This window comes from Neofelis nebulosa, chromosome 9, assembly GCF_028018385.1.
Source record: "Neofelis nebulosa isolate mNeoNeb1 chromosome 9, mNeoNeb1.pri, whole genome shotgun sequence".
In the NCBI taxonomy this organism is placed as follows: Eukaryota; Metazoa; Chordata; class Mammalia; order Carnivora; family Felidae; genus Neofelis; species Neofelis nebulosa.
Window position 1 is genome coordinate 19845098 of NC_080790.1, and position 12230 is coordinate 19857327.

Consider the following 12230-nt stretch of genomic DNA (forward strand, 5'->3'; position numbering starts at 1 on the left):
ATCTCCCGTGATTGGTGTACTCAGCTTTTTGGATACCTCCCAGGTTATCCCAACTTTGAGCCGTAAGGAGGTAGACTGTCACGACTTTGAACAAGAGTTTTTCTGGTCTCTGGAACAGCCCTAGCTTTGAGCAAGTGGGTGGGATGGAATTGGGAAGTGAGGCAGAAGAACCCTTCTACGTGAGGGGATGGCAGCTGACAGGGGAGCTCTAGCCAAGGCCTCGGCGGAAATGGGGCCTTCCGGGGATGTGTGGCCCACAGGTTGAAGCGCTCTCTACCGAGCGCCTGTGAATTTCCCTCTTGCTTACGATGCAGCTGCAGCTTGGGCGCAGCCCTGCCTGGAACGGTGCCAGCTCCTGAGAAGACCTTGGGCCCAGAGGGGCTCCCTGGCAGAAAGCCAGACGACACACAGCCTTACGGCTGTGAGCTATCGCACGGGGCCACCCCTCACCTCATCTCTCTTCTTGGACCCCAGGAAATGGCGTGCCACGTGCTCAGGCAACATGTTGGTGACCAAGGCCTCATTCCAGCGCCGCATCTCGTAGACGCGTTCCTTCTGGTCATGGACCTCAATCTTCCACAAGAACAGTGTCCGTGCCAATTTTTCCACCTGTGGACAGGCACAGGCAAGGTGTGTGCTTCAGCTGACCATTTGATGGAAAGATGAAGCGGGAATTCGGATGCAGGGGTTCCACGTGGGAAAACCTGAAGGAAGGTGGCTAAATGACAAGAGAAAGAAGCCCCGGAGAGACCCACCTACTCACAAAGGCCACCCTGCAGCTCTAGTGAGGATTCCAGCCTTGCTGTGGTTATGCAGAGCTCCCAGAGGCCTTCTGGAGATGCGGGGCCTTCTGGGACCTAATTCTAGCTACAGGTCCCTCTTGGCCTGGGGGACGTGGGCAGCAATGGAGATCTCCTAGCCCAGCGGGGCGTCCCCATTTCCAGCAGGCTCCATTAGGCCAAGAAGTGCCTCGGGAAGGCTGTACTTTCCCTCGCAAGCCACCGGGGGGCACCTGGGCTAGCATGGAACTACTTCACTCTCTCCCTCTCTGCTTATTTTTTTTTCCTTTTAACCAAACAAAACTTCATCAGCTTCTTTCCCTTTCTCTTCTGCCTCCATGCGTGTCAGTGACCCCTAGAACCAGGGTGAGTGAAAATCCAGGAGCCCTTGGCCTAAGAAACAGATTTTCTCCAAGCTTTTATGCCTCCACTGTATGCTTCCTTCAGCATGCTGGAGGAAGTCAGAGGAAAGAGGTAACGAACTGTTCTCCTTGTATTACAAGGGAGGAAACCAGAAAAAGGAGGGGGTGATGGTTTGGCCAGGCCACATGCCAAGTTGGGTAAGGGAAACCAGCACTCCTGAGGAGCCGGGCTTCTTAGATCCTGAGACTGCTTTTTTAAGAAACCCTGACGGATTGTGCACAAAGACGGGAGAGGAGGGTGTGTGGGCACTCACGTGGCGCGAGAAGTAGTAAAAGCTCAGCATCATGATGAAGATCATCACTGTCATGGAGTACTTAGAAGGCACCAGGGGCAGCCTGTGGGGCAGACAGTAATTCATCCACCCCTGCTGCCATCTTGGAAGGCAGCTTCACTCCCTCCAACTGGGCTGTGCCCTTCCCATCACCCTGGGCTCCAGAAACTTCTCCCGGCTCCTTAAGCACCTTCACATCAAGCCTGGACTCACAGGTAAATCTTAATCACTGGGCTCCTAATAGGCAGCCCTGCGGGGCAGCTCCTGGAATCCACACCAGGGCCACTCCCCCGATGTTTAGTAAACACTGCAACTGATTGATAACAGAAGTAGGTGCAACCATGGAAGCCTCTGGAGAAAGGCGAGATGAGCATCGGAGTGATGGAAGTAAGGCACCGTTTTATCATGCTGCTTTATAACTTCACATTTTTGTACGGCGCTAACAGTTTTCATTACCGCATAGTAGCCTACTGCATGAGTAGGTCACAATTTGTATACCCATTTGCTGTTGATGGGATCTGGGTTGGCTTCACCTGCTTTGGACGTGTGTGTGTGTGTGTGTGTGTGTGTGTGTGTGTGTGTGTGTGTGTGTAGCTATGATGAACACGACCGGACGTTTCTGCCCACACGTCCTGGGACGTACAGATGTGCATGGGTTTCTGTAAGGAACGTACGGAGCAGCAGAATTGCCGGGTCATAGGTCTATTTGCAACCTCACTAAATAACTCCAAATGGTTTTCTAAAACGGTTGTACCAATTTATACTCCCATCAGGAGTGTGTGTGTTACCATCGTACTGGATATTACCAGACTTCTTAACTCTCGAGAAACGGGTAGGTGTGTAGTGGTATTTCATCCTGGTCCTAATTTTCATTTCCTTGATTACGTGAGTGCCTTTCATTTATTAGTGGCCATTTAGATTTCTTCTTTTGTGAAGGGTCTATTCAGTTCTTCTACCCTAATTCTGTTAGGTAATTTTTTTTTTTTTAACTTACTTAAAAGTCTAGTCAAGGCACCGAATCATAAAATTCTAAAACTTTAGCGCTAGAGGGGACCCTGGAGAACTTCTAGTCCACTATCCTCTTCAAGTTGTGAAACGGACTCGAACGATGGCCTGCCTGCGGCCCCTGAGAGAACTCCTGCAGCTGGGGAAGAATCCATGCCTTCTAGATCAAGTGCGGTGCTCTTTCCTCCTCATTTTGCTGTGGTCCTGCCGGCCAGTTAAATGCAGCTATCACATCCATTTGGCCGTCTGTTGCCTCTCCCCTCACCTGAGCCCGGCCTCCACCCGACCCCCTACACCACACTGCCGCTGCTCTCCCGGCTCGCTCTCTGACCTGGAAAGGCCACAACGGCCAGGTCCGTACCCGGGTCATTCCGCCTCTGCTCCAGCCCTCCTACCCCTCCTACAGAAACACATACTGCTCTAATAAATCTCCCACATCGTGTGCCTTTGTAGGGGTGAGATCATGGCCTTCTCTTGTCTCTAGAAGAAAGGGAGACTAAATGCAGACCGAATGGGGAAAGCAGTTGCCCTTACCTGTCAGTGCCGTTGAGCCCGGGGGTGGAAAGTACCTGCATCTTCTCTAAGGCGACCACAGGAAAGCTGTTGGACAGATAATCGCACACTCAGGCCCCACCTGAGTACAAGAGGCTGATGCCCAGAAGCTGAACACGGAGGCAGCCGCGATCTTCCACTCATCGAGAATGGAAAGGATCTCAGAGGCGTATCTGTGAGAAGCCACGAACCCCGATTCCCATCCAAGCCTCGAAGGAGCCCAAGGCCATGACCCTGACGTGGAGACTTGGGCGGTGGGGGGAGGAAGGAGACAAAACAGACCCCTAAAGAGGCCTCATCTTACTCATGTTCCTGGAAACGTTTGCGGTCATATTCATCAAAGATGGGGCGCCAGGCGTAGATGTTGATGACGGCCACAGCACCCGTGACAAGCAGCATGAGTGTGAGCTTCACCATGTGGCTGACCTGCACCAGCATGATGGTGGCGATGAGGGACAGCACAGCGACATAGTTGTAATACTTGGGGTTCTCTACGCAGCCATCCTCTGCCTCCATCCCTGCGGTGCTGTTGACGGGTCCTGTGTGGTACTGCAGGCAGCTAAGCTGGAGGGCAGGCCCGGGGTGGCAGGGGGAGAACACAGGGTACAGGGGGACAGCAGACACTGGTCAGAGAGGGCTGTGCACGGCAGTGTCCTTTCAGCTGCCACTTCCCACAGCTCCCTCAGAAACACTGACAGATGGGGAAACTTACCAAGGAAGAATACAAAGGCCACTAGTTCCTACTAAGACCTTAACTGTCTCTCATTTGACGTCTATGAAAATTCCAGTATTTTTGCTATTGCCACCTTTGTATAGAAAACTCAGAGAGGCTGGACTTGCACAAAATAGCACAATGAGCAAGTGGCAAAGCCAGAGCCAGGAGTCCAGTATTTCAGTTTCAACTACAAATGCTCTTGCCCACATCACACTGTTGCTTAAGGGGGTGGGGGGCTCCCCCACAGCATCACCGCGATGGCAGCCAGTCTCCGCGCAAACACTTCCGTTTCTCGAGTCCTGCTGCCGAGCACATGGAGTCAAGGGAACTGAATCCAACCCACTTTCTGTAACTTGCAACCTCTGGTGCTCATCTGCCTTTGGGGAAGTTCTCAGCACGTGAAAAGTTTTCCTATACCTCCCTGGTCTTGCACCCCTCCGTTGGCAACGGGCTCTCCTGCTGTCCATGACCCGGCACCAGGCTCCAGGCGGGTTCAGACATGCTAGGGGCCTGGGGCTTCTCTTCCCTGCACTCGCGCATCGTGCGACCAGGGGCGTGTTAGGTTCTGGAGCCCCCAACTTCTCATTCTAGTTGGACTTGGGCTCAGTTGGCCCTAGGGATTTTTCACCTCTACTACCACCAGATTCAGTCTCCATGGTGAGGTTTTGTTTTTTTTCCTGTGCTTCAATTTTTAAAGAAAATAAAGCAAGTGCTATAAGATTTATTTGGAAAATGTAGGACTTTTTAAGAGTGTATATAATACTGCCAAAATTGTCGGGAGCCATGACGAATGACAAGAAAGTCAACGACAGCTCCAAGCTGCCAGCGCTCAGCAAATGACTGGCGGCTCTCAGTCAATAGGTCGGGGTTTCCAACTGCTGTCCCCTCTCCCCAGGAAAGCATCTGGCTGCCCCCTTGGGACCTGCCGCTTCTCCGTGAATTGAGGAGAGCAGAGAAGAGGATTTGTCTGCCCCGAGCCATTTGGGCTCTAGGAAGGTCTGGCAACGTTCAAATGGACGAAGGCCAGACAGGAGAGCTCCTTTAGCGGAACGGGCTTACCTGCCCCCTAGATACCCCTTAGATACCTGGCTTTCACCACACTGTAGGGAACACTTCAGATCTGCAGAACGCATACAAGTACTGTGCCCCTTGAGCAGCGAGATAAGGGAGTTTCTTCACAGGGTTGGGGTTTAGAACTGCTCAGTCCTTTACTCTGCCACTTACTGGCCGTGTGACCTAAAACAAGTGAATTAACCTCTCTGAGCCTTGAGGCTGTAGGCATTGGTACCAACACGTCTTGGGACTGTTAGATTAAATGAGTCAACATCCAACACGGGATCTGGAGCATGGTGTCGGGCTCCTGCACTCTGGGAGAGCACGGAGCTGGGGGCGACAGGTCAGTCTCAGGTTTCCGGGGTAGAAGACGCTCTCCATTTGGCCAAGATAATCTGTTTAGGAAAACTCAGCCGTGTCTAGTTGGGAGGACTGGTTGACAAACTGCTCACGCTGGCCAATACAGAAGCCTTTCTCCACTGAGAGAGGGGGTGTCCCTTCTGCAGCGACAGCTGGAGCTCACCATGTCCACAACGTTTGCCATAACCAGAATGAAGATGGCTAACATGGCCCAGGTGTTTCTGGCCCAGCGGGTCCGGTCGATCCACGTCGAGAAGGCCACGAGCTTCTTAGGAAAGGCCTAGAAGAGTGGAATTTCAGGGGCCATGAGCCTTTGACACTCTTTTCTCCTGTAAATATGGCTGCTAATGACCCTTTGCCTGTGAGTCAACCAAAAACTGACCGGCAGACTTGAGGAGGTGGCACAGGAACCTGATGCTCTGTATCAGTCCCACTGGAGGGGTCTGTGACACAGCGGGGCCTCCAGATACCAGAGCCCTTTCTGGAGCAGACACGGAGACCAGCCCAGGGGGCTGCGGGCAGCGCCAGCAGCGGCAGCCCGCTCCGTAAGTCCAAGCGGCAAGGCCACGTCAGGGAACAATGTTCGGGGCCGGCCATCTTTGCCTGGCTGCTCCTGCCTTTCCTGGGTCGGTGTGCCCTAAGTCTTGCAAGTGACCCGGCAAGTCACCTGCCAGACCCCCTTCCCTAAAACACTGTTTTTCTCTGGTCATTCTGATCCCAGACTCTGCATGGGACCCCGGTGCTTACAGGAGAACGTCTCAGTCCCTTTGTCTGGCTTTCACTGTGCGTCACAATCGGGACCAACCCCCTTCCGGTGGGGCCTCCGCTGCTTTTCTACGCAGGTCCCCGTTTATCCAGACTCTGGCTTACACACCCCTGCTTGCTCAGCTGGAGCAAATGAATGACCGGTGTGGGACAAATGAATGAATGGGTAAATGCCTGCACCATCCTAACACAGGCAGCGTATCTGTCAGGATCTGACGGGATGCAGAACTCCGTCGATGCCACCTGCACTTGCAGAAGGCTTCGGAGTCAAAGGGGAAGCGGCTCTTACCCGGGGAAAGATGGCGGCCAGCGAGCAGACCGTCAGGATCAGAAGGAGAACCTCCCCGACCACAAAGGTCATGTAGTTTGTCATCAGCCTGTGAAGGGGAGACGACAATGAGAGAGGGGAGCAGATGGGTCAGTGAGATCGGGTGAAGGGCCAGGAGAGAAGAGGAGAAGGGAGAGGGCAGGCCCTTCCATGCCGACACCTGAAACGTTCACGGAGCCCTGCCTCCTGTTGTGGAGACGGGATGGAGGCCCTGAGTGCGGGGCCTGGGCATGTGCGGCCCTCCCCAGCGGTAGTTGTTGCTGGGGCACAGATGCCCTTGGGCAGGGCCCAGGAGAAACACGGGGTTCTCAGGAATGAGCGCCCTGCCATGAAGGGAGAGCGGGGGGACAGAGCCTCTCCCCTGCAGCCGAGGGTGGCAAGGTCTCCCCTCTGCCGACCGCACAGAGCTTCACAGCTGAGCAGGGACTTCCACGCCCACCTTCTCAATTCCGAGAAACTCGGGGTCTCCAGATCCTCCCCGTACTCACACCCCCACCATTCGGTTCCCTAGGAACCTCTGTTGCCAAGCCGGCGCCTGATTCTCGGATTCTCGGTCTCTACTGAAGTATTGCCCTGTCGGTGAGGCCGTTCCGCCCGGGGTTGTACACAAACGCCGACACAACTAAACTCGCCGCCAGCATTCCCCACTCCCTTCTTCACCTGACTTTTATCCATGCCACCAGCCCCTGTCTGCATACGTGTTTTGATTATTCAATTGTTTACGTCTGCCTCCCTCTGCTAGAACGGAAGTTCCATGAGAGCGGGGCTGTTTGTACGCAGTCCTCGCTGCGTATCCCTAGACCTCAGCGCCGGGCACAGAGCAGCCCGTAAATACCTGTGCAGCAAATGAATGGATTTGATCCTCCCAACAGTCCTGGGAGTTAGGAGAGAGGGCATTATGATCTTCAAATTGTTATTACCATCATCATCTTTGGCTTTACCGATGAGTAAACCGATACTCTGGGAACCTTAGAGACATGGCTGTACAACAAATAGGCAATGAAGCCGTGTCTAGAAACCTGCGACTAAGTCCGAGGCTCCTTACGGTGCCCCCAACTGTAACTGGGACAGGGCTCCGCCCACCTCCTTCTGAGGGGGAACCCCGTGCAGGAGTGAGCTGCTGATGGGCCACGGGGAGGGGGACCTCTGACCTTTACTCGGGCCTCAAGGGTTGGGGCAAGGACTCCAGAACATCCCCTGTGCCCCAGAGGACCTGCTGCTGTGTTGCAGAAATCCGTTTGTGCCCAGAGCTTAAAATCACCTGCTAAGATGAGGCAAGAATGGGAAGCCAGGTCAGCCTTGACGACTGAGGTTGAAGAGGGTCCCCATCTTCTGTCTCCTCGTCCCAAGACCACTGAGGCCCACACAGCCAAGGCCTCCATCCTCCTGGGCCCCTCTCTACCCCTCGGCTTTCTCCATCCTGGTTTTAAGGCTAGTGCTATTCTGGAACCCGAGGTAGACAGAAGGAAGGGGGTCCAGGGCACAGTCCTAGCTACACCTGGGCCCGAGATCGGCTGGGGCTGTTCCACCGAGGCAAGGAAGAGACCAGGCTTTTGCCCCAGTGTCAGGCTCCAGATGATGCACTCACACCCTTTACACCTCTGGCCTAGGATGCTCATCACCTTTCCTCTTTCCTGGCCTATCGGCTCCCACCATGCCCTCCTCACCAGGGGTCGATGAGTATCTCGACCAGGGCCGTACAGAGCAGGACAACACAGGAGCAGCTAAAGGCGGCCCCACTCTGCTTTTCCTTCTCCACGGAGTAGCGGGTTTCCATCTCGGGGTCCATGAACCGCATGGAAAGGAGGAAGGTGTTTCTCTTCTTCACTCTGCGGTGGAAACACGTCCCATGAAACACGGATGTCACATCTGCCTTGGCCTAACAGGAAGGGGCCCCATTTAAGATGGCTAACTTCCTGAACCCCAAGTCAGGGCCTACAAGGTATATGCAGAGGATCCACTTACACCTGGGCGGACTCTCGCTCAAGCAGGGCCTCATTGAGTAGCTGGTTGAGCTCATGCTCGTCCTCAGAGGCGTCCACCACTCGATCAGCCAGGTCCTGAAGGCGCAGCCTCCGGCGTGGGTTGGGGAACGAGGGATTGTCCGCCTGCAAGGCAGTGCCCGAGGTGGGGGCGGAGTTGGGGAAAGAGGGTGGTGCAGGGGCGGTGGGGGGGGGGCGGGGACAAAAGGGATCACACTCAGGAGGACTAACTAAGCCCTTCTAGAAACCACTTTACAGGAAGTCTTCCCTACGCCCCCACGCGGCTCTATCTTGCTTAGGTCTGGACCCAAAGCCACAGTCCTTCCTGGTTTCCCAGGACCGTGGCTCTGCAGTGACCAGCCACTAACGGCAGCATGTGGGGCAGCAGCCACTGGCCCCGAGGAGGACACCCGGGAATGTGAGACCGCTGCTGGGGCAGCACAGTCCCGGCACATCCTGCTACGAGGACGGGGTCCCACACAGCCACGCAATCAGCGTCCCTGGGACATGAATGACCCCCAACCCTAGGGCTTAAGGGAGTGCACATCGGTTCATTTGGGGGAGGAAGGTCTGAGGGGGAAAGTGCTGGGAGAAGAAGGGACACCCTTGTCACTGGTGGGGTGGCGGGGCTGGGGGACTTCTACCATTTTAATTCGCACAGAGGAAAAGCATCAGCTCCAAAAGTATGACTCCAGACTGTGACTACACGGCCATCAGCCCAAATGGTAACTGAGACCGGGCCCATTAGCGCTGTCTGTGCGGGTCCAGATGTATCTGGAAGCCAGGACCAAGACAGCCCGGTCCTAAGCTCGGGCGTGCCACTGGTTGCCAATTTGATCCCATGTCACTCGTGTTGCCCAGCTCCAGCTTTCTCCTCTGTAAAATGACGAGGAAGGTCTGTTCCAGCACCAAGAACCTCTGTCCCTGAAGCGCATGCTGGGGAGTGTGGCTAATCATGAGGACAGAAAAATTACAAGCTGCTAAAAGGATCTGCGTTCTTGTTAACGAGTTATGTCGAGTCTACATTTCCACCTTCTATCAAGGAAATCACAATTGCTGAACGTCACGGTGATCCAGAAAACCTCCAGAACTTTCAGCCCTGTCTCCCCTGTTGCTCTGCAGCCCCCTCATCTCAAGGCACCGGGGCCGTTCGTCTGCCCCCCACCCGCCACCGCCCAGCAGTGAGAACGGCGCGGCTGCCAGAAGGCTCACCTGAGCAAGGCAGAGACCCCCGTCTCCCAGGACCTGCCTTTATCACTGAGTGGGCCCAGGAAGCTCTTTAGTAACGGACAGGTCCTGGACGCTGTCCCAAGATGGGCCCCGTCCTCAGGGCGGAAAGCATGTTAATTCCTCCGGAAACCCCTGCCACTGTCATGGGACTTGTGGAACAGAGAGGTGGGTCCACCCTGAAGTCTCACTTCCAGAACAGTCTTGGTTGAATCCTACAGAATTCTCCACGGATGTCCTCGCTGCCCTCAAAGCCACAGGATTCTGGGACAGGAGGGCTAGACAAGGCCTCCGAGGTGAGTACCTCTTTGGACTTGCCCCCCTCCACCCCAGGAGGAGACAGTGGAACCAGGGTAGGAGGTGACGCCCAAGGTGACACCGGTAAAAAGGAGAAGAGCCCAGGCCAGTCTCCCACTCCTGCAGCAATCTTCCCCACCCCATCCCCTGCCCACAGCCCTGGCCCCCCGCCCCGCACACACCTGGGCATCCTGCTCCTCGGGCTCCTCCGACGTGGAGCCGCTGGTGTGGATGCTTCCGTTGGGCTCCTTGGTCTCAATGAGGGCGGGAGAGCTGGGCTTTGAGGAAGCTGGCGCTCCATTCAGCAGGGCCTGCGGTGGTGGAAAGACGTGGCTGTCGGGGCACTGGACCCAGCCGCCCACCGGCCCCAGCAGACCTGGTTGGTCCACGCACTATCAGTCTGGAATCTTCCCACTAGAGTTTGGAAGCTCTAATTTCTAAAGAAGTAACCGTTTGACTCCTCCTCTAGAACATTAATTTTAAAATGCTGTACTTTTCTGGTATCTTTTTCCACGAGTAAAATTATTCAAAGCAGAGAAAGACCCTATTGTTTCAACTCCTATTTCTAAAACAGTTGCTTCACACAGTGATTCACAGAGGTCTTTTTTTTGGTGTAGAGCCTGTCAGATGCCTTCCGAAAGTCTGAATAAATTCCACAAGCCCATGTCCCCAGTGATTAAGTACTCTTCCTTGACAGAGTAAGTTAAACGCTGAAACAGAGGGCAGCAGTGTTACTGAGTCCCTGCTCTGTGACAGGAACTGCTCTAACTCCTGGGGATACACACAGAACGTCCTGACCAGGACAGCTCACGTTCTACTGAGGAAAGGCAGACAACAGGGAAGCAAGTAAGTAAAATTAGCAGAGCGCGTAAGAAGAGGGTACGTGCTCTGGAGAAAGATAAAGCAGGAAAGGGGCACAGGATCGCAGGGGAGCAGGACAGTGGAGAGGAGGTCAGCGAAGGCCTGAAGGAGCGAATCACTTGGCTCTGTGGGGACAGAGGCCCTGGGAAGAGGGAGAAGCTGGTGCAAAGGCCCGGCAACGGGCCTGAGCACTGCCGGGAGGTCAGAGCCGCTGCGGGGATGGTGAGTGAAGGCAGAGCAGGGCGGCGAGGGCCTGGCCATGCTGGGCCTTCCTGGCCTCCGCAGGGCTCGGGCTTTCCCTCTGGGTGAGATGGAGACCAACACAAGTGACAGGACTTCACCTGACACCTCAGCAGGAACACTGCCTGCCATGGGGACGGGGCACCGGGGCCAGGTCAGCGGCCCAGCCCCTGGTGGCCCAGACGGGGGTGGCTGTGAGGGGGTGTGGGGGGGGTCAGAGCTCTCTTTCGCAGGAGGGGTCAACAGAGCGCGCTTGTGGATGGCAAAGAGAGGGCTCGAGCACGTGTTCACAGTTTTTGGTCTGAACTGTTGAAAGAATGAACTTGTCGCTGATGGAGACGGGAGGGCGGAGGGACCGGCAGGCACTGGGCCTCGGACCTGGGGACCGAGCTCCCCCGTGTCTGTGCAGATGGACACTTACAGGGGCCACAGGGTGAGTGCAAGCAATGGCCGGGGCCGAGGGGGAAATCTGGGCATCATGAAAGATGGCATGTGAGACAGAGAGAGTGGGTGGGCCTGACAACAAGGGCAGTGTGCACAGGGAGAGGTCTGGAAGCTTTTTGACACTCGGGAAGGACTCATCATGAGGACTTCCTGAACACTTGTCGACCACACGAGCTACACGGGCTGTGATGAGTTCTGCGTGCCCCGGTGGCTGCTATGCCGCCTTGCAGAGAACACAGGAGGCGGGAGCTCCCAACCACAGCCAAACGTTCGAGTTCCCTGTGACACAGCGGCGCTGGCACATGGCGGATGCCCCGCCGACGGCTGCCGGCCACCGCATGAGCCAGGGTTCACTTCTCTAATAAACAAAGAGCCCCTACAAAGCAGAGAGGGGACCGGGCCCTCAAAGGCCACATAAAGCACATGCCACAGAAGAAAACACCTCGCTGACAACCACGGTAAGCATCCAGCCTTACTAATGATTACAGAAATGAGGTTACAACAGTGATCTATCACGGTTCTGTCTTTCAAATGAACAAACCTAAAAGTGAGTAAAGAGCTGGGCAGTGAGGGTGCCCTCCGGGGGTGGGAGGCAGGTGGTGAGTGAGCGGGGGTAAAAGCTTTCCATGCGCAAAACCTTAACCCAGCCTTTCTACTTCGAGAAATTGATATTTTCAGGAAGGGCAGTAAGAAACTGTTAACAGGGCGTCTGGGTGGCTTATTTGGTTAACCCTCTGACTCTTTGAGCTCGGCTCAGGTCACAATCCCACAGTTTGTGAGTTCAAGCCCCGTATCAGGCTCTGCGCTGGGGGCGTGGAGCCTGCTTGGGATTCTGACTCTCCTTCTCTCTGCCCCTCCCCGACATGTGCGCACGCATGCTCTCTCTAAGATAAACTTTAAAATAATTTTTTTGGAGAAAAACTGTTAA

General features: G+C 55.1%; 1 protein-coding gene across 4 annotated transcripts in view; it reads right to left on the reverse strand.

Annotated features, from left to right (window-relative positions):
- ADCY3 (adenylate cyclase 3) overlaps positions 1-12230 on the reverse strand; it is an 89489-nt gene that overhangs the window by 4385 nt on the left and 72874 nt on the right. For 2 of the 4 annotated variants that reach the window (XM_058682698.1, XM_058682697.1), the window contains exons 9-17: positions 9940-10068; positions 8217-8359; positions 7919-8080; positions 6213-6300; positions 5322-5438; positions 3335-3456; positions 3013-3078; positions 1456-1537; positions 451-609 (exon numbers count right to left, since the gene is read on the reverse strand). In XM_058682698.1, coding sequence (XP_058538681.1) covers positions 451-609; positions 1456-1537; positions 3013-3078; positions 3335-3456; positions 5322-5438; positions 6213-6300; positions 7919-8080; positions 8217-8359; positions 9940-10068 — 1068 coding nt within the window. Of the gene's footprint in view, positions 1-450; positions 610-1455; positions 1538-3012; positions 3079-3334; positions 3595-5321; positions 5439-6212; positions 6301-7918; positions 8081-8216; positions 8360-9939; positions 10069-12230 lie in introns of all 4 variants that reach the window. The other 2 variants (XM_058682696.1, XM_058682695.1) reach the window with 1 other exon arrangement.